This window comes from Mesoplodon mirus, assembly GCF_964341445.2.
Source record: "Mesoplodon mirus genome assembly, chromosome: 3".
Classification (NCBI taxonomy): domain Eukaryota; kingdom Metazoa; phylum Chordata; class Mammalia; order Artiodactyla; family Ziphiidae; genus Mesoplodon; species Mesoplodon mirus.
In genome coordinates this window covers 181,202,934-181,226,007 of record NC_138978.1, presented here as the reverse complement: position 1 = coordinate 181,226,007, position 23,074 = coordinate 181,202,934, and the positions used below count along the sequence as shown (strand labels likewise).

Here is a 23,074-nt window from a genome sequence, read left to right as displayed (position 1 = left end):
GATGAATTTTCCTTTTCTGTGAACTATTTATACCTATCCTTTGCTTATTCTCATTTTCTCTTTGAGTGTTTTTTTTTAATGATTTACCAAAGGTTTTAGTGTTTAAAAATGAACGATTTGCTGGCCACATGTTACAAATATTTTTTCTCGGTTTATTATTTCTCTTTTAGTTTGATTTCAGGAGAGGATTTTTAAAAAAAAATTTAGATTAATTTTTTATTGAGGTTTTATTAATTTTTTATTGAAGTTAGTTTTGGTTTATAACATTATATAAGTTTCATGTGTACAGTGTTAAATTTCTACTTCTGTATACTGTACATGTGCTTACCACCAAAAACTTAGTTTCCGTCTGTCACTATACAGTTGATCCCCTTTACCCCTTTTGTCCCCCTCCTCCTCATGCTTCCCTTCTGGTAACTGCTACTCTGTTCTCTGTGTCTATGTGTTTGTTTTTGTTTGGTTCTGTTTGTTCATTTATTTTATTTTTTATATTTCACATATGAGTGAAGTCATACTGTATTTGTCTTTCTCTCCTATTTATTTCACTTAGCATGGTACTCTCAAGGTCCATCCATGTTGTCGCAAATGGCAAGATTTCATTCTTTTTTATCACTGAATACTATCCCAGGGTATATATGTATACCACAGTTGCTTTATCCATTCATCTACTGATGGATACTTAGGGTGTTTCCATGCCTTGGCTATTATAAATAATCCTGCTATAAACATGGGAGTGCAGATATCTTTTTGAGTTAATGTTTTTGTTTCCTTTGGATATATTCCCAGAAGTGGAATTGCTGGATCATATAGTAGTTCTGTTTTTAATTTTTTGAGGAACCTCCATATGTTTTTCATAGTGGCTGCACCAATTTACATTCCCACCAACAGTGCACCAGGGTTCCCTTTCCTACACATCTTCACCAACACTTGTTATTTCTTGCCTTTTTGATAATAGCCATTCTAACAGGCATGAGGTGATAGCCCATTGTGTTGATTTGCATTTTCCTAATAATTAGTGATGTTGAACATCTTTGCAGGAGCTTGTTGGCAATCTGTGTGTCTTCATTGGAGTATTGTTCAGCTCCTCTGCACATTTTATAATTGGGTTGTTTGTTTTTTGTTACTGTTGTTGAGTTATATGAGTTCTTTGTATATTTTGGATATTAACCCCTTATCAGATATATTGTTTACAAATTTCTTCTCCTATTGAATAGGTTGTCTTTTTGTTTTGTTGGTGGTTTCCTCTGCTGTGCAGAAGGTTTTACTTTGATGTAGTTCTTATTTATTTTTGCTTCTGTTTTTCTTGCCTGAGGAGACATATCTAGAAAGATATTGCTAAGACCAGTGTCAAAGAACATACTGCCTATGTTTTCTTCTAAGAGTATTATGGCTTCAGGTCTTACATTCAAGTCTTTAATCCATTTTGAGTTGACTTTTGTGTATGGTGTACGATAGGGGCCTAGTTTTGGCGTTTGTTTGGTTTTGGTTTTTGGGATTTTTTTTTGCACGTGGCTGTCCAGTTTTCCCAGCACCATTTATTGAAGAGACTGTCCTTTACCTGTTATATGTTCTTTGCTCCTTTGTCGTAAATTAATTATTCATATATGTGTGAGTTTATTTCTGGGCTTTCTTCTGTTACATTGATCTATGTATCTTTTTCAGCCAGTACCAAGCTGTTTTGATTACTATGGTTTTGTAATATAGTTTGAAATCAGAGCGTGTGATACCTCCAGCTTTGTTCTTTTTTCTTAGGTTTGCTTTGGCTACTTGGGGTCTTCTGTGGTTCCATATACATTTTAGAATATTTTGTACTAGTTCTGTGAAAAATGTTCTTGAGATTTTGATAGGGATTGCATTGAATCTGTAGATTGCTTTAGGTAGTACAGGCATTTTAACAATATTAATTTTCCCAATCCATGAGCAGAGAATACCTTTTAAGAAGACTTTTTTAAAACTTTCCTGTGTTTTTAAAAGTTTTATGATGTTAAGTTTAACAAACTTTTAATGGCTTCTATTGTGTGTCATAGTTAGGAAGGCATTTGCCATGCTGGGACTATAAAAACAGTTGCTAGCTTGTCATTTATTTTTTCTAGTGCTCGCTTTTACAGCTTCTTTGTCTTTTTGTTTGTTTTTGTTTTGGGTTTTTATTTTCTTTCTTTTTTTACATTTATATCCTTAATAAATTGGGAATTTATTTTGGTGTAAGAAGTAATGCATCACTCCTAGACTTCCAACTTATTTTTTTCCTAGTTGATACAGTACCATTTGTTGAATAGTCTATTATTTTCCCTCGGATATAAAATGCTAACATTGACATCTCACTAATTCTCCTTTGTATTTGTATCTATTCCTTAGACAAACTTTTGTCAAAATGTTTTCACTTTTATTTTGTCACTCATGGGTCACCATTTAATTGTAATGACTTTCTGGTTATCAGTAAGTCATGATTCTAAAAAATTCAACCTTCTGAACAAATACAGGAGTAAGTGGGAAAAACTTTCTTTGTACCCTATTCTGTTTCCAATTGAATTATTGTTTATAGAAGTTAAAATAAAGAAAAATTAGCTGCAACGATTTAGAAAGTGTATCACCTACACACCTATCTGAAAAAAATTCACAAACTAGAAAAAGCGAACCTAAGGAAAAGAAATGGAGGGATGTAAGAAACTACCATGAATAATGTAATCAGTGAAAATTATAGATAATTAAAAATAATTTCTAATAATATGGCTATGAAATTTAATGCAGTTCTTTAAAACATTTAAAAATAGAATAGGCACATGGTAAAAAAAATCTGAAAAATATGCAGAATAATTCTTGGTGATTTTAACAAAACATTCTATACTAGTAGCATCTGGTAATTGTCCTTCCAGTTATCACCAGTCTAATCACCTGGATTTCTGACTACAGGTACTTGGCCATCTGATGGCTTTCTTAGCTAGTCTTGCTGTAATTATTCTCTGATCTCACTGAGCCCTCCAGTATATTGGCCTCTACTCCCCATCCATCAATTTTTTGTGTGTTCTTTTCCTTCATTATCTAGCTTAGATTTATGACCCGTCATCTCAGTAACTTGCCAATAATCTAACTTGTCTTGCCTTGCCCTTTCTCTTTGGTGGTACTTATTTGACAAACTCCAGGCCAGGATGAACTCATTTATCTGCTTCCTTGGTAATCTGTGTGCATTTGAGTATTGCTGAAAAAAAAAATGACACAACTGGACAGATTAGAGCCATAATAAATTCATGGTCACTGATCTCAACTAGGCTGTCAGTACTGCCCAGCAGCCCTACCCAACAGCAGGTTTCTTTGGTTAACTTGTTTTTTCTTTTCCTAAAGAGATTATTTCAGATCTTTTTTTTTTAACTCTCTGCAAACTTCTGTGGCCTCTCTTCACTCTTAACAGGTGACCTTACCTTCAACCACCCAGAGAAAGTAAGAGCCATCAGATCGGAACTCCCTCAGCTTCCTACCATTAAATGTATGCACCTTTCTACATCTAGATCTAAATTCTCTTCCTTTCTACTTGTTACAGAAGAGATGTCTTTCTTCCTGCATAAGGACAATCTCTCCATCTGTGTGCTCTGAATCTTCTCACTGTCCACCTTCCCAGGAACTTTACTTATCTTTTCCCTCTCTTGTCTTGTCAGCAGCTCCCTCTCCACAGGATCCTTCCCTTGGGATTTAAACATGCTGAGGTCTCCTCCATCTTAAAACAACATGCAAATGAACAGTAACCTTCTTCAATTCCACACCCCTCTTTCTTCCCCAGCTGTCATACTCCTGCCTCTAATTCACAGTGAGACTTCTCAGGGTCATAATCTGCCCTAGCAGCCTCCATTTCCTCACTTTCCACTTTTAGGGTTAACTTTGCCTTCTTAGGTCATATACCTAAATGACCGTAATGATAATTCTTTAATGTTACTGAGAGATAGTGGTGAAGATTTTCTTTAGGTTTTTTGGATCTCTATATAGTAGAGGCAGACATCAGAGATGTTCAGTTCCAGACCACTGCAGTAAAATGAGCATATGAAGATTTTGGTTTCCCACTATATATAAAGTTATGTTCACACTACACTGTAATCTATTAAGTGTGCAATGGCATTATGTCTTTAAAAAAAAACCAACGAACATAACTTATTTATTTATTCATTTTGATTTTTACATTGTTGTTGGAGTATAATTGCTTTACAATGGGCTGTTAGTTTCTGCCGTATAACAAAGTGAATCAGCTATACGTATATATATATATCCCCATATCTCCTCACTCTTGCATCTCCCGCCCACCCTCCCTATCTCACCCCTCTAGATGGACATGAAGCACTGAGCTGATCTCCCTGTGCTATGCGGCTGCTTCTCACTAGCTATCTGTTTTACATTTGGTAGTGTATATATATCCATGGCACTCTCTCACTTCGTCCCAGCTTACCCTTCCCCATCCCCTTGTCCTCAAGTCCATTCTCTATGTGTGTGTCTTTATTCCTGTCCTGCCCCTAGGTTCTTCAGAACCTCTTTTTTTTTTTTTTTTAGATTCAATGTATATGTGTTAGCATATGGTATTTGTTTTTCTCTTTCTGACTTACTTCAGTCTGTATGACAGTCTCTAGGTCCATCCACCTCATTACAAATAATTCAGTCTCGTTTTTTTTTTTTTTTATGGCTGAGAAATATTCCATTGTATATATGTGTCACATCTTCTTTATCCATTCATCTGTCGATGGACACTTAGATTGCTTCCATGTCCTGGCTATTATAAATAGAGCTGCAGTGAACACTGTGGTACATGACTCTTTGAATTATGGTTTTCTCAGGGTATATGCCCAGTAGTGGGATTGCTGGGTCATATGGTAAGGAACCTCCATACTGTTCTCCATCGTGGCTGTATCAATTTACATTCTCACCAACAGTGCAAGAGGGTTCCCTTGTCTCCACACCCTCTCCAGTATTTATTGTTTGTAGACTTTCTGATGATGGCCATTCTGACTGGTGTGAGGTGTTACCTCATTGTAGTTTTGATTTGCATTTCTCTAATGATTAGTGATGTTGAGCATCCTTTCATGTGTTTGTTGGCAGTCTGTATATCTTCTTTGGAGAAATGTCTATTTAGGTCTTCTGCTCATTTTTGGATTGGGTTTTTTGTTTTTTTGATATTGAGCGGCACGAGCTGCTTGTATATTTTGGAGATTAATCCTTTGCCAGTTGCTTCGTTTGCAAATATTTTCTCCCATTCTGAGGGTTGTCTTTTCATCTTGTTTATGGTTTCCTTTGCTTTGCACAACGTTTTAAGTTTCATTAGGTCCCATTTGTTTATTTTTGTTTTTATTTCCATTTCTCTAGGAGGTGGGTCAAAAAGGATCTGGCTGTGATTTATGTCATAGAGTGTTCTGCCTATGTTTTCTTCTAAGAGTTTTATAGTGTCTGGCCTTACATTTAGGTCTTTAATCCATTTTGAGTTTATTTTTGTGTATGGTGTTGCGGAGTGTTCTAATTTCATTCTTTTACATGTAGCTGTCCAGTTTTCCCAGCACCACTTTTTGAAGAGGCTGTCTTTTCTTCACTGTATACTCTTGTCTCCTTTATCAAAGATAAGGTGACCATATGTGCATGGGTTTATTTCTGGGCTTTCTATCCTGTTCCATTGATCTGTATTTCTGTTTTTGTGCCAGTACCATACTGTCTTGATTACTGTAGCTTTGTAGTATAGTCTGAAATCCGTGAGCCTGATGACTCCAGCTCCGTTTTTCTTTCTCAAGATTGTTTTGGCTACTTGGGGTCTTTTGTATTTGCATACAAATTGTGCAAATTTTTGTTCTAGTTCTGTGAAAAATGCCATTGGTAGTTTGATAGGTATTGCATTGAATCTGTAGATTGCTTTGGGTAGTATAGTCATTTACATGACGTTGATTCTTCCAATCCAAGAACATAGTATATCTCTCCATCTGTATGTATCCTCTTTAATTTCTTTCATCAGTGTCTTACAGTTTTCTGCATACAGGTCTTTTGTTTTAATTTCATTTATTGTGCTGTTCATCATCGTTTGTTTGCTCTTTAGTTCTTCTAAGTCCTTGTTAAATGTTTCTTGTATTTTTTCCATTCTATTTCCAAGATTTTGGATCATCTTTACTATCATTACTCTGAATAGGTGGAGTGCCTATTTACTCTTCATTTGTTTGGTCTGGTCGGTTTATACCTTGCTGCTTCATCTGCTGTGTGTTTGTCTTTCTTCTCATTTTGCCTAACTTACTGTGTTTGGGGTTTTCTTTTCGCAGGCTGCAGGTTCGTAGTTCCTGTTGTTTTTGGTGTCTGCCCCAAGTGGCTGAGGTTAGTTCAGTGGGTTGTGTAGGCTTCCAGCTGGAGGGGACTGGTGCCTGTGTTCTGGTGGATGAGGGTGGGTCTTGTTTTTCTTGTGGGCAGGACCGCGTCTGGTGGTGTGTTTTGTGTTGTCTGTGAACTTATTATGATTTTAGGCAGCGTCTCTGCTAATGAGTGGGGTTGTGTTCCTGTCTTGCTTGTTGTTTGGCATAGGGTGTCTGGCACTGTAGCTTGCTGGTCGTTGAGTATAGCTGGGTCTTAGCTTTGAGATGGAGGTCTCTGGGAGAGCTTTCACTGTTTGATATTACATGGGGCCGGGAGGTCTCCGGTGGACCAATGTCCTGAACTTGGGTCTCCCACCTCAGATGCTCAGGCCTGACACCTGGCTGGAGCACCAAGACTCTGTCAGCCACACGGTTGTGATACTTTCATGTTCTCAACAGTAAAGTTCAACCAGACTCAGAAACGTGGATTATAGGTATCTGGCCTAATGAATAAATCATACTCAAACTCAGAAACCTGGTCCACTCGTCCAGGGTTTCCCCAGCAATAAGTATTTCCAGAGATTGGTTCAAGATGGTGGAGTAGAAGGACATGCACTCACTCCCTCTTGCGAGAGCACCAGAATCACAACTAACTGCTGAACAATCATTGACAGGAAGACACTGGAACTCACCAAAAAAGATACTCCACCTCCAAAGAAAGGAGAAGCTGCTAGTGTTGGAGGGTCTCCTGCTGAGGCGGAGGGGTGTCTTTGGCTCTCTGTGGGGACAAGGACACTGGCAGCAGAAGTTCTGGGAAGTACTCCTTGGTGTGAGCCCTCCCAGAGTCTGCTGTTAGCCCCACCAAAGGGCCTGTAGGCTCCAGTGCTGGGTCACCTCAGTCCAAACAACCCATAACTTATTTTAAAAAAAAATACATTATTGCTAAAATATGCTAACCCTTATCCAAGCCTTTGGTGAGTCGTAATTTTTTTGTGGTACTAATATCAAAGATCACTGTCACAGATTACTATAAGCAATATAATAATAATGAAAAAGTTTGAAATATTGCTAGAATTACCAAAGTGTGACATAGAGACACGGTATGAGCAAATACTGTTCGAAAAAATGGTGCTAGTAGACTTGCTTAATGCAAGGTTGCCACAAACCTTCAATTTTTAAAAATCGCAGTATCTGCGAAGCACAATAAAGCAGAGCGCAATAAAACAAGGTGTGCCTATAAACTATATTGGCCACATTTCTTTATTAGTATCATACTTTTTAGGTATTAAAATCAAACCCATTTCTGGTTCCTAAAAACATCAGATCAAAGATCACTTATATTATGAAAGTTTGTAAAATTATGCAGTTACTCAATACAGACAGGCAGGATCACCACATGGCACAGCTTTGCCCCTTCGATTCATGCAGCGCATAGCTTGATAGCTGTCAGAAGGTTTTGGTAGTAATTTATTTTAATAACTTTTTTGTCTTCTTTGTTGGACTTCAGTTTTTGTGGTTTATCTTTCTAGAAATTGATACATGACTGTCTTGCCAGATCTATTGGTATCTCATTGCAATAAGCTTTAATATATAAGATAATATTGATTTTTTAAATTTGTAATTTGGGTGGGATACTTATAATAAAAGATTACATATTTAGTGGGTATATTCACGCAACACCAACTATTTGAATGACAAAGAAATGTAAAAGATACAGTACTTGGTGACTTTGAAGCTCACAATTTAGTAGGAGATAGTTTCCAAAGAAAAGGCAATTGTATTTTAAAGTATTAATTGTTGTATAAAAGAATATACAGGCATATCTGTCTTATTGCACTTTGCTTTATTGTGCTTCACAGGTTAATGCGTTTTTTACAAATTGAAGGTTTGTGGCAACTCTGGCTCAAGCAAGGCTAATGGCGTCATTTTTCCAGCAGCATTTGCTCACGTCCTGTCTCTGTGTCACATTTTGATAATTCTTGAAATATTTCAAACCCTCCACCAGCAAAAAGATTATGAGTCGCTGAAGGCTCAGAGGACGCTGACTCACTTCATTGCAATATTTGCTTTATTGTACTTGGCTGGAACTGAACCCATTATATTTCTGAGGTATGCCCATCAAGTGCTGTAGGAACACAAGGGAAGAGAATCCACAGGCTTCTGTTTTCAGTAAGTATTCTTTTTTCTGCTGTGTAAGTTTTTGACACTCATAAAACTATTTTCACTGAAGTGCAACTCACCACTGCACTATTTAAAAAGAAATTTCACCTTGAACACTGAAATTGGGGAATGAAGGAGGCATTATCGTATGATAACGTAATAAAGGAAGCATACCATTTGAGAGAATTTTTCTGACAATTAAACTCATTTATTGCCGGGTTCCTTATGAAATAGGCATTAATCATTATTAATGATATTTTCTTTTCAGTCATGCGTTTGTACAACATGTAGATATTCTTTAAGTTGTTCTTTGACAAGCCAAAGTTGTCAATATCTGTGTGCAGTTTTCCAGTAAGGTAATTTGATATGTAGAGCTTTAAAGATCTGGAAAAGGGTTCTTGACATGGAATCTATGAACTGTGTGCTTCAAGAACTCTGTAACCTACCTTAAATTAATAGTGTGTTCAGATCTTCCTTACCCTTACTGTGTTTTGAGTGAAATTCTTTAAACTATTGAGAGTGTTGTTAAAATCTCCAATCGTAGTTGTGGATTTGTGTATTTTTTCCCTTTTCTGTTTTTGTTTACTGAAACTCGGTTATTAGGCACATACATATTTAGGATTGTTATAGCTTCCTAATGAATTGACCCTTGTATTGTTATGAAATGTGTGTGTTTATTTTGTTAGTACTCCTTGTATTGAAGTTTATTTTGTCTGATATTATTATAGCTTCTCTAGCTCTCTTTTGCTTACTGTTTGCATTAGTATGTCTTTTTCCATAATTTTACTTTCAATCTATCTGTATATTCATACTTAAAGTATGTCTTTTAAAAATTCATTTAATCCTTTCTTTGAATTGAAATTTTTATTTACATTAAATATAATTTTTGATGTTTGATGTTTTTAATTTTGCTCTTTTGTTATTTTTGTTAAATCTGTTCTTGTTTTCGTTGGTGTTGTTCCTCTCTTTTTTTCTTTCTTGTCTACTTTTGAGTTAATCAGATATTTTCTAGTATTCTTTTTTAATTCCTCTGTTGATTTACCTATGCCTCTGTATCTTTTCCAGTGCATTTTCCCCCAGTGGTTGCTCTAGAGATTACAGAACGCACCCATGTATTTTTGCAGTCTACATACATAGGGTAGTATTGTACCAGTTCAGATAAAATGTTAGAATCTTATAAGAATCTTTTAATTCCCCTGACCTTTGTGCTTTTGTTTTCACATATATTACATCTGCCTATGTTATAAAATTCACAGTATGGTGTTATACTTTTTTGCTTTAAATAGTCATATGTCTTTTAAAGAAATTAAGAGATGAAAAACTACATGCTGTTTTATATTTACCCACATATTTATCATTTCCAGAGCTCTTTTTTCCTTTCTGTAGATTCAGCTTACCATCTATGGTCACTTCCCTTTGGCTGGAAAAATTATCCTTAGCATTTTGTATAGTGTATGTCTTCTGGCAGCAAATTCTTTCAGTTCTTGTTCATCTAAAAATGTCTTTATTTTGTCTTTATTTTATTACATTTTTTATTGAAGTATAGTTGATTTACAATAGTTGCCTTCTTTTGTTTAAAGAATATTTTCACTGGGTAAAGGATATGGAGTTGCATTTGTTTTTTCTGCAGCACATCTAAAAACTTCCATTGTCACCTGAGCACCAGTTTTTCTAATAAGAAGTGAACTATCATTTGTATTGTCATTCCTTTGTATGTATTGTGTTGTTTTTCCCTGACTCCTTTTAAGGATTTTTTCCCCTTCTGTACATGGTTTTTAGCAGTTTGACTGTGATGTACCTACTTTTCGTTTTCTTTGAATTTATCTGGCTTGGAGTTCACAGTTTGGGTGAATTATATGACCATTATTACATCAAGTAAGTTTTTCTCCCTCATTTTCTTCGTATTCTTTCTCTAGTACCCCATTTACAAATGTGTTAGTCTGTGTGATATTGACCCACAGATCATAGGGGCACTCGCTTCATTTTTGTTTAATCTTCTCAGTTCTTTAGATTGGCTAATTATTCTTCTCAGTTCTTCAGACTGGCTAATTTTTATTTATTTGTCTTCAAGTTCACTGACCCTTTCTCCTTTGCAGTCTACTGTAAGCCTTTCCAGTGAATTGTTCTTTTTAGGTATTGTACTTTCAGTTCTCGAATTTCTATTTGCTTCTTTAGTATAGTTTCCATTTCTCTGCTGATATTTTCCATCTGTTTGATTTTTCCAATCATATTTTCCTTTACTTTTAGAAATGTATTTATCATAACTGCTTTAAAGTTCTTGCCTGTTGAGTCCAACTTCTAGAACATCTTGGTGTGTATTTCTTTTGACTGCTGTTTCTCTTGACAGTCTCATTCTTCTGTTCCATCACGTATCTAGTAAGTTTTGGTTGTGCACTGGACATTGTTGATAATACTATACAGAGACTCCGATTTAGTTATCGTCCTCTAAAAAGTGTTGATTTGGCAGGAAGTTAATTTGGCTTGACTCAGACTTCAAATTTAGCCTTCCCTTCCCTACGGTGGGCAACAGCCAAATCTTTGTTATTTCCTTAACTTTCTAGCTGTCTCCTTCTGACATGTTCCTTGGAGTTTCTCTTGCTCACATTTGGTTTAGGGCTCAATAAAGAACCTGTAGTTTATATAAAGATTTCAGAGTTTTATTCTTTGTGACTTTATTTTTGCCAGTTTCCTTTTTCACTGTCCAGTCAATTTTTTTTAGCCCCCAGCTCCATCCTCTGACTCCTTTAGCCAGTAAGACTGTTGCTTTGTGTTTAAATTTCAGTCACTAGGAATAGGTGGGCCAGAGTTTGCCCCCAGGTAGAAACTGTAAAACTAAAAATTTCACCCTATTTGGTTCCCTTTGTACAAAGATCAGTCTCCCTTCAGTTTTTGCCTGCTTTTTGTGGCTCTTCCAGGCCACGAAACAATTGTTTTTAATATTCTGTCTAGAGATTGTATTTTTATCTGCTGATAGGTTAGTCAGATACAAACTATTCATCCATTATTGGAAGCATAATTTCCCTACTTTTTAAAAAATGACTTTGAGAAATAGAAATTTGGTTATTGTTTCTAAATTGTCATGGCCTGTAATGGTGCTAATATCAGCTCACCAAAGAGTAGTTGTGGTGTGCAAAAGCAGCATGTTCTAGAGTCCTGGGAACTGAGCTATGGCATCCCTAACTTCAGGTCTAATACATGATATGACTTCTCAGGAACATTTGAATATTCAGTCACCCAGTAGATTCAGTGGCTGTTATAAAAGATCATGATTTACTTTGATATTAGAGTAAGCTTTAATAAATTGATATGGTTTTATAAAAATAAAACCATGATGCTAACCATAGCTGAGAATAATGAACCATATTTATTCACTGTTCAATAATTTGGAGAGAGTTTGTTTTCTTTCTCTTTTTAGTATCCCCCTCAGTCAGTATCACCTTTTCAAGTGTGGCCAGAGGACATTCACAAAGGAGAAAATCTAAATCCATTTTGAAAATTAATAGGTTTTCTTATCCTCTGGTACATGTTTGCTCCTTCTTCATGGTTGGAAAATACCAATGTTCAAGGGATCAAGATCAGTAGATTTGCGGGGAGTGTGTTTGTGTGTACACATACACATGGGAAGAGACAACATATAAATGTAATTTTATTTTTCAACTTAGATGTTTCAAAGGGAAAGGTGAATGTGAAGTGCTTATTTTTGCAAGGAATTACTTGCAAATTAATATCTCCAGCCCAGACCTCTGTTGATTTCTAGACTCATTCATTTCATTCAGGCCTCTTCTTAAATGTCATCTCATCAGAGACCACCCATGACCACCCTTACTTTGTAGTTCCTTACCCTCACTGGTTTCTCTTTTTATACCATGAACCACTGGTTGGCATTTTATCTCTTTATTGGTTTGCATACGTATTACCCTTCTCTCTTCCTTTTACCTCTCCCTCTGCTAAAATGTAAACTTTATGAGGACCGGGACTTTTTATATTTAGATTTCTCTCAATTCTCTGGCACGTAGGATAGTGTCTTGCATATAGTAGGTCAAAGTAAATTTTTGTTGATTGAATGAGTGAGTAAACGAATCACTGAGTAGTGAGATGGGAGATACAGTTCAAAAAATAAGATAAAGCCAGAGGCTTTGGAGTTACTTTGATGACTTTCTGTTGACTCAGCATTCCCAAACTCCATTGTGAGTGCCGTGTGGGAGAGTGCTTCCTACTCACTTGTGACTAATTCTGTGTCTGGGGAGAGGTAGTACTTGTCCTTTTTAATATCTGATTTGACAATCATTGATGGATAGTGAAAATAATGAAAAGAAATAAACCTTATCCAAGATGGATAGTGAAAATAATAAAAAGAAATAAACCTTATCCAAGCAGGTGAGGCAACATGTGGAAAAACATCTTCCTTGCCTAGGAAAATACCTAAGTGTAATACATCCTTGTGGGAGGATCTGAGTTTAGCAATTAAAATTGGGACCTAATTTCAAGGTATATTTACCTATGGCATGAATACAATGAGCAAAATTGTGGAAGTTTAGATGCTGATTGACTTCTAAGGTGCCTGTTTTGCTTTGATTTTGTAAACCACATTGTTTGCCCTGAACTTTGTAGTCTCCAGGCTACTTTCCGGTTTTAACAACAAAGTCAGAAAAGTTTAGTCAATTAAAAAGCTGCACCCCAAATAAAAAGTTTTCCTTTGGGCTTCCCTGGTGGCACAGTGGTTGAGAGTCCGCCTGCTGATGCAGGGGACACGGGTTCGTGCCCCGGTCCGGGAAGATCCCACATGCCGCAGAGCGGCTGGGCCCGTGAGCCATGGCCGCTGGGCCTGCGCGTCCAGAGACTGTGCTCCGCAACGGGAGAGGCCACAACAGTGAGACACCCGCGTACCGCAAACAAAACAAAACAAAACAAAAGTTTTCCTTTTACTTGCACTGAGAGCATAAACCATCTCATTTTTCAAAAATAGGACAACCATCTCTATTTCCTCAGAATTCCAGCTGTTTGGCTAACTCTACTCACTATGTAGTTTAAATGAAATGAATGCCAGTTTTCTTTTTGATATGTTACTAGTGTGGTCAATATTATTCCTGGGAATTGGTAACTTTCTAGATGACCATTACACTAGCAATGTTAGGAATAGCATAAAATACGTCCGCTAGTTTTTTGTTTGCTTTTGCTTTTGAAATTTTTTATCCAGAGAAAAGCACATGGAGCTAGAAGCTCCATAAGGATCACAACCCACCCCAAACATAAACATATATGCACATTAATGGATATTTATGTAGAACCTGGCATGAACACTAGAAGGGTCAGGGTCTAATGGTACATAACCTCTCTGAGCCACTATTTTCCCTATCTCTAAAACAGGTCATCAGGGACTTCCCTGGTGGCACAGTGGTTAGGAATCCACCTGCCAATGCAGGAGACGAGGGTTCAATTCTGGGTCCAGGAAGATCCCACATGCCATGGAGCAGCTGAGCCCGCGTGCCACAACTACTGAAGCCCACGCGCCTAGGGCCCGTGCTCCGCAACGAGAAGCCACCACAATGAGAAGCCTGCGCACCACAACGAAGAGTAGCCCCCACTCGCCACAACTAGAGAAAAGCCTGCGTGCAGCAACAAAGAGGCAACGCAGCCATAAATAAATAAATAAATAAATAAATAAATAAATAAAACAAGTCATCATGGTATGCTTCTTGACAGAGCCGTTGTGAAGATTAGAAGAGGTAATGCATGTAAAACATCTAATACAGCTTCTAGCACACAGTAACCCTTCAGTAATTGATAGCTTTTTTTTTTTTTTTGCGGTACGCGGGCCTCTTACTGCTGTGGCCTCTCCCGTTGCAGAGCACAGGCTCCGGACGCTCAGGCTTGGCGGCCATGGCTCACAGGCCTAGCCGCTTCGTGGCATGTGGGATCTTCCTGGACCAGGGCACGAACCTGTGTCCCCTGCATCGGCAGGCAGACCCTCAACCACTGCGCCACCAGGGAAGCCCCACTCTGAACTCATTCTGTTGGCCAAAGTAAATCACATTACTGGATGCCCAAAGAGTGAGAACTATATCCTATCCTCAGTGGGAGAACATTGGAAAGTTGCCTGGCAAAGGTTGCGAAAATCTGGAGCTAATAATTCAGTCTGTCATAGTTTGGTTTATTTGAGGATATACTCGGCAACCAGCATTGGGAGCTGGGTTACAACTCATATTTTAACTCATCCTGCTGTTATACGCATCAAAGATCTGGACAGGAAGGAATCATCATTCCTCAGAAGTCATTCTGAATATAGGTGTCAGGAGCACAAGGACCCTAAACTTCTTCAACTTAGCTAGTATGTATTTAGTGTCTTTTTTTGTGCCTAACACCATATTAACTTCTGGGGCTTAAGGAGCTTTAGATCTAACAGTGAAAACAGACCATGGACAGGACTTAAAAGGTGGTGTGATAGTTCAGTAACAGAAGTTTTTACTAGGTATAAAGATAGCAGCAGAAGAGAGGGGTAATCAACTCTGCTTTATGAAAAGGCATAGAAAGCTTTGTTGAGAAGGAGATTAAATTTTGTGTTAGATCCACAGTTCTTACAGAACAAGTTCAGGTAGAGAAGTATTTTTTGTAGGAAATATTATAGCAATCTGTTAACTGTTAGAAATTGATTATAGTTAAAATCTCTTGTTTATGCTCGGATAACAGAAAAGTCTCTGAGAGCCAATGAATAACTTTGTATTTACCACCTTCTTGCATTATTTACTGCAGTAGTTTTCAAACTTTGGCCTGCATCAGAATCACCTGGAGGACTTGTTAAAACACTGATTGCTGGATTCCACTCCCAGAGTTTCTTATTCAGTAGGTCTGGAATAGGGTCAGAGAATTTGCATTTCTAACATGTTCCCAGATGATGCTGATGGTACTGGTCCAGGGACAACACTTTGAGAGCTATTGATTTATTGAATCTTTCCTATGTATCTGGCACTCTGCAATGTGGTGAGTATATAAAGTTAAAAAGAAAACATCCCTGCCCTTAGATTGCTCGTGGTAGGGTGGCTGGGACAAAGAAGAGAATGCGTAATGACAGTGCAGTGGAATGGATGCTGAGATCCATGGAAGTACAGTTTGCTGTGGAAATACACCAGAAGGACACTAACTCAGACTGAGGCTGCAGGCTGCAAGCGTGTGTAAAACACAAAAAATCCTTTAACCCTGAGCTGAGTTTTTTAAAAAATCAGAAAGTAATAACAAGTAGAGAAATGACCGTGAGTCATGCTTTGCGTGAGGTTCGTAAACGGAGTCGTCTTCGAAGCTGCCTTTAAGAAATTTCTGATCAAAATTTTTTAGACAAGCTTTTGGTGGTGTAAGTGGGACAATGTATGTCTGAATTAGTTACTTTGCAAATAAAAATTATCCCCTTCTTTTGCTAATTTGTTCTACTCATCTTCAGCTATTGTTAAGATGCCAGTTAGATAAAGATGTTACATTCTATGTTTTCACAAAAAGGGAGAAATTTTATTTATGTCAGAATGCAGACAAAACTAGACAAGAGCAGGAACAATCAGAGCTGGGGAAACAGGGTTCCTTAGGCAGCTTTACCTGGGACTTGAGGTGCTGAGCCTGCAGGGGAACAGAGTCAGCTACTCAATACGATTGTGGGCTAGCGTGAGACTAGGAGACAAAGTGACATCTCTGCCTTTAGAAGGGCACTGAAGAGGAATGCAGTGGATGTTAGGTCATGGATTCAGGCCGGGCTGTAGATAGCTCCTGCTTGGGCATGGTGAGGTGGTGAGGGGACTGGGCAGGAATTGATTAGAGGTGTACCTACAGTGGGAAGCTGCTAGGTCAGCTGGCCAAGTTATATGCCCAGCAAATGAAGGAGTGAACCTAACGAGTACTTGGGCTGGTTTAGAGAAACAGAGCCATACTCAGGAGGTTGTTTGCCTTGGCATTGAAGACGTTCTGCCATTTTAATGAAGCAATCTTGGATTGTGTTGTCCTCTCAACCCACAGGGGTAACACCCTTTCAGGAGTAATGGTCTTTGGGGCTCTTGGCTATCTAACCACTTGTATTTGTTTTAAATCAAAAGCATATACCTAAAGCTATGCAGAACATTTCATTTTAAATGGTTATATTCCCACTGGCAAAGGGAGCTAAAGTCAAGTAGAAATTATGAACAGAATGCTCAAAATGTTTTAAAATCGTGTAGTACAATCTATTTTCATTGGAGATGAATTACTGATGAAAATTGTTTGTAGTTTTTTAAACTATCCTTTTATAATGTAGTTTAATTAACTGTGAAACCTTGTAACCTTTTTCTCAGCATACATCTGTGGATGGGTATACTGAACCCCACATCCAGCCGACCAAATCAAGTAGCAGACAGAACATCCCTCGGTGTAGAAACTCCATTACGTCAGCAACAGATGAACAGCCTCACATTGGAAATTACCGTTTACAAAAAACAATAGGGAAGGGAAATTTTGCCAAAGTGAAATTGGCAAGACATGTTCTAACTAGTAGAGAGGTAAGTTTTCATGATTCCTTTTAATATTTACTTAGACCTCTCCAGAGTCTAGTTACAAAAGCTTTCCTACAGCTGATTCTGGGAATAAGTAACAGTTGCAATATGGTAAACACTGGGATATGTGTGAATGGAATGTATGTAGATAGAGTTATCTATACATGGCACAGAAGAATTGTCCTTATGTATTAGCATCTCATAAATCAGATGTGCTGCAGATGAGGTTTTCTCAGACTTCTGTCTTTCATTATATGGCTTCTGTAAAAATTTCTGATTTTTACCCGACCCCATGAACAGGGCTAGGATAACTTCTTATTAATTACTGCTTAAGCTGCAGTGAGTACAGGAGCAGAAAATGAGGTTGTACATGTGAAACTTATATAGTGTTATAAACCACTGTTACCTCAATAAAAAATTTTTTAGGGCCTCCCTGGTGGCGCAGTGGTTGAGAGTCCGCCTGCCGATGCAGGGGATACGGGTTCGTGCCCCGGTCTGGGAGGATCCCATATGCCGCGGAGCGGCTGGGCCCGTGAGCCATGGCCGCTGGGCCTGCGCATCCGGAGCCTGTGCTCCGCAACGGGAGAGGCCACAACAGTGAGAGGCCCGCATACCGCAAAAAAAAAAAAAAAAAAAAAAAAAGAAAAAAAAATTTTTAAATTACTGCTTGAGGTAAATTAGGTATAAATGTGTAGAAAGTCACCCACTAATTTTTATCTATTTAGAAACCACATTGAGCAAGTGTTTTACAGATGTTTTTCTCAGATAATAAGAGAATCGGGTTTCTAAAATCCCATGTGTTTCAAATCAGATGTATTTATATAACAAAACTTGTTTTTAAAATAATAATTAATATATTTAATAATTTATATAATAAAGACTAAAAATAGTTAAACATCTAACATTCTATATTATATAATGTTTACTGGATCCAGTTAGGGCATTATGAAAAACCTGTCATAAAATGTTTTTGTTAAGTTTCCATTTTGTTCTATACATAATATTATTGTCACATACGGTTAAATTTAGTCCTCTCTGTCCATTTTGACCCCAGGAGCTGTTGGAACACAGGCTGTATTAGACAGAGACCTAGAGGACATTTAAATCTGTTTTGTTAGTTTGCTGTAAGGAAGTTAGGGTGTCCAATCTCTCTACCCACATAATACTTAACTTACTAAAAGTTTATAAGCCTCTCCCCTCTGATAAGTGTAACTTATCAAGATCATGAGTAAAAGATGAAGATACAGATGATTTTTACTTTGAAATAACTTTAACAAAGGTATAATTTCATTGACTCAGAATCAAATAGGTTAAAGACTTGGGTCAATAGAATATATTCTAAGGCTGCCTAATTATCAAAACTTTACCATCCAATTATGTGAACACCAAACATAGCTAAATTATATCTAGTTAGGAATGAAACAAAAGATGTTTTCCTTATAAATTTTATTCATTAAGATATGTATTCTCAAATATATTTTAATGATTCTCTTTTTTGTAGGTTGCTGTGAAAATAATAGACAAAACTCAGCTAAATCCTACCAGTCTACAAAAGGTATTTAATTATTTTAATAGTAAGTAATTAGAATACGAGTTTATTAATTAATATATGATACTCTGTAAAGTCAGTTATTCTAAACTTCCTGTTACATACAATACTACATTTCATTAATATATGAAGAAAAGATTTGATATAAAACATAATATTTACATTTAATAATATTTAAAAAATGTTTATCAAGTGTTTGTTTGAAAAATATCTGCTACTCAAATGCATGTACCGTATCAGAGGAACTTATGTCTTTTAATTCAGTAGAATAAAAATTTTCATATCAAATATTTTGAAGTAGTAAGGATTCTGCTTTGTTAAAAATCAGCTCATGAGATACTGTTGTCCATAGGTGGGTTTCCTTTTATTGCTTCACTTGCTTTTCTTCCTTCTTCCACAAGAACAAGTCTTTCAACTAACTTACAATAAAAGATACGACCATTTCTTAAAAGGGTGAAAATATAAAGCAGGAGAGGGACCAAAAAAAGCAGTTAGGATGGGAATTGACCTGGTAAAGCTGTTTCATGTTGCTTCATTAGTTATTTATGTGGGAAATTTTTCTCAGATACACATATTAGTACTTTAAAAACGAAGCAAATATTTTAACATTTATGTCATATATGTTTGTATATAGCTCACTATATAATATTTATGTATAATATATATATATAAAGTACATTATGATTTTTATTAGAATATAATGGAATCGTGGTCACATATGTAAGTGTGATGTAAATAACTTTGGATTTCTAAAACAGAATTTTATAAGAAAATTTTAGTATAGTATGTTTAACTACACCTGCTCTGATTCTACCATTAAATTAAAAATTTGGGTCTGTGATATCAAGACTTTCCACTTGTCTCAGTGCCAGACAACTCAGTTTATTTTATATATTTCTACTTAGAGATCTGTCTTTGTACTTACTGAGATTCCTTTTAAATTTGACAACCAATATCATTTTTCATAGCATTAGTATTTCTCATCTGTGAGAACATGAAAGTTTGCTGGATTTTTTTCTCTATGAGTATGAGATAATATACTTTATTGGATGTTTTTTGGGAGAAACTTCCAGCACCCATCTTTCAGCTAATCATGATTTAGTGGTATGCGTTATAAAAAGGCATCCTCCCTGGGCAGATGAGTTATCCAAAGATGCTGTGTTTTCCTGGACTAGAGCCACAGTGGACAAATTTCTGCCTGCCCTTCTCCTGGGAATCCTTTTACAATGCAGACTACATACCAGCCCAGTGGCCCAGTCCATGGCCCACCTAGCCTTGTCACTTTTCCTGGGTTAATCTGGTAAATTAAATGATTTTAAGTGACATTTAGAACTAGTCCAGGCCTGTTGTGCTCATTGGAGGCACAGTAATGTGACCCCCGCTCTGTCTTTCCCAGGGGGGACCAGAGAAGGTTGTAGAACCAAAGTCACGCTTATTGAAACATGTGGACATGCAGACATGAAGGTGGACTGTTATTCAGATAAAAAATATACTTGTTGATGTAATTTCTATTATAAATTCTGCTAATCTTGCTGATAAATGGTTGCTTTTCCAAACAGGTGTATAAAAAATGATGGCAATTTTGTTTTCTTTAATCTGTAAAAATAAAAGCAAAGGAAAGATTGAAATTTGCTAATTTGCATATCTCACTTTGTAGCTGCGCAAAACCACTTACGTGCTGAGTACTTCTTCCATACAGTTCTTTTTTATGTGTGTGGATCATTTGAAGGAAAAGTCTTGACCAATTCTTTTGTGGATCAGTGAAAACCTAAGTGAAAAGAGAAGGGTTAGCATTTAGTGAGCTGGGTTGTAGACTGCAGAAGTTGTCTTTGAATCATTACTGAATTTTTTAATATATATACTGCAAGGAATGATACTGCTATGTGAATAAATAAGATCATACCTAATGCCCAGTCACTCGTTGCTTCATTCTCCATGACATCTGTGGTCAGTAACATAACCTCTGATCTTGATTCGGTTTTAAAGGAATACTGAAAACAGGGACTATCATAAAATCTGGCTATTGAAAGATGTTTCTTTAGCATACAGTGTGAAGAATTGGTGGGAAGTATATCTTTCACATTGAAATACAATGGATTTGAGGGAGAAGTTGTTCAAACAAGTTTCTTTTAAAAGGTGATATCAATAACGTTAATGTCTAGCTAAAATATCAACAGTTTAAATGTTGAAGATAACCAGATTTTCTGGAAAGACCAAACTGTATTTCAAGCAGTTCACTGACCAAAAATCTGACTTTCCTAAACCCTGTTTTAGCCCTCATTAGTTATTGGACAAAGGGTTCAATGACAAAGTATTGGTCAAGGTTAACATACAAATGTTACATCCAAATATGAAGAATACCTTCCAACACAAGCATATCCAAAGAGTATATTAAGAACCCATTGCTATTAACTCTCAAATTGAAACTTCCAGTCTTCTAACCTTTTAGTGTGATTAGATCAGCAGCCTAGAATTTGTCTGAGAGCTGTGCATAGTCTTCTTGGAGAAATGCTTTTGTAAGGTTGGATCCAGTAATTAATCTGAACGTCTCTGACACATCACCCAATGCTTTGTTCCTTCCCCCAATCAATGATCGTGACTTAGGATTTTTTAAATTTAATAGAAATAAAAAGTAAAAAAAAAAAAAGTAAAACTAGAAATGGAAACTGTCTTGTGGTTCAAGCTACACGTCATGGAGCCCAATACATGAGTTCATTAATTAATTCTTCATCTAACAAGTATTTATTGAAAGAAGATTATATTTCTCCTTATGTTTTCCTCTGCATTTTTGGCCCCTCCTTTTCTGTTTCCTTTAAGGGGACTCATTGCCCTTTTTTTTTTTTTTTTTTTTTGCGGTACGCAGGCCTCTCACTGTTGTGGCCTCTCCTGCTGCGGAGCACAGTCTCCGGAAGCGCAGGCTCAGCGGCCATGGCTCACGGGCCCAGCCGCTCCGCGGCATGTGGGATCTTCCCGGACCGGGGCACGAACCTGTGTCCCCTGCATCGACAGGCGGACTCTCAACCACTGCGCCACCAGGGAAGCCCTCATTGTCCTTTTTGTGGGCCACTCAGTGTTGCAGTTTCACAAGACACAGGCCTAGGACTTCTCTTTCTGTATTCTCTTCCTAGGCTGTCTCAAAGGTAACTCTGGTTTAAATTACCACTGGTAGGCAAACTCACAAATTTATATCTTCAACTCAGACCTCCCCTACGTTTGCTTGTAATCCCTCAAAGATAACCCAGACTTATTATGTCCAAAACTAAACTCATGATCTCCACCCCACCTGTTTGGTACATTGCCCACCTAGTGCTCTTCCAGTGTCCTCTCTCAGTGAATGACACTGTCCCCAAGTTGAGCAAGTCAGAAACCTCAGAGTTATCCTTGACCCCTCCCTCTCCTTCCTTCTCACCATCTAATCTGACCTTGAGTTGTGCTGATTTTATTTCTTACATATCTTTTGAGAATGTTTGCTTTTGTCTTTTCCCATCATGATCCTCTAGACAGCACTACTATTATCTCTCCCTTGGACTACCCCAGTAGCCTTCTAACCTGTCCTTCTGCATTTTGCATCCCTACGCGCGCGCACACACACACACACACACAGTTACACACACACACGGATGCACACACACAGTTTAAAAAGTCATCAAGGATGCAAAATATGTCTGATTATGTCATCCTTCTATTTAAGCTTTTAGTTGGCTTTCCCTTTTCTTTGTAGTCTAGAAATCAAATTCATTAACATGGTGTACAGGCCCTACTTTCTTCTTCCACCCCATGGTCCACCAACTCTCCCCAGCTTCTCCCTGCTCTCCTCACCCCCTCCTCCTCCAACTTCACTGGCTTTCTTTCATCTGCTCCTATTCCTACTCTTTATTCTAGCTACCAGCTTTTCACCCCGCCCTATGCATAATCCTTTATCACTCCCTCTTCACTTAATTCTTACTCATTTCTCACATTTCAGCCTTAGAGTCATTTCTTCAGGGAAAGCTTCCTGTCTCAACAACAGTGTTAAATCCCCCTGCCCTTCTTAAAATTAAGCACTCATAACCAAGAATTATTTATAAACAATCTTCATAAACAATCACTTTAGTTTTTATTTGTTTTGGTTTGAGTAGTACTGTTTGGATTTTGCTTTTTTTTTTTTTTTTTTTTTTTCACCGCATCACGTGGCATGCAGGATCTTAGTTCCCCTACCAAGGATTGAACCTGTGTCCCCTGAAGTGGAAGCACGGATTCTTAACCTCGGATTGCCAGGGAAGTCCCTGCGTTTTGCTTTCGATTCTTGTATTCTGGCTCTGACTCTGAAGACCTGTTTTAATTGCTTGGTCTTTTTTGGCTGTAAAGCATACATCTATTTCTGTATTCTCAAGAAAGTATATAATATTTCCTGAAATAGATATAGAAGAATTTTCTCTTGGAAATGGAGGAAGCTAGAAATCTTTAAATCACCTATGAATTTTAGACTAACTGTCTGGCTGGGTTCTTTTTGCTTTTTTGTTTTTGTTTTTGCAGTACACGGGCCTCTCACTGTTGTGGCCTCTCCCGTTGCGGAGCACAGGCTC

At 37.3% G+C, this 23,074-nt stretch overlaps 1 protein-coding gene across 5 annotated transcripts in view; it reads left to right on the top strand.

Annotated features, from left to right (window-relative positions):
* MARK1 (microtubule affinity regulating kinase 1) overlaps positions 1 to 23,074 on the top strand; it is a 142,924-nt gene that overhangs the window by 59,582 nt on the left and 60,268 nt on the right. For 4 of the 5 annotated variants that reach the window (XM_082612509.1, XM_082612507.1, XM_082612508.1 and 1 more), the window contains exons 2-3: positions 16,763 to 16,966; positions 18,462 to 18,515. In XM_082612509.1, the coding sequence (XP_082468635.1) occupies positions 16,763 to 16,966; positions 18,462 to 18,515 (258 nt within the window). Of the gene's footprint in view, positions 1 to 8,397; positions 8,466 to 16,762; positions 16,967 to 18,461; positions 18,516 to 23,074 lie in introns of those variants that run through there. The other variant, XM_082612510.1, reaches the window with a different exon arrangement.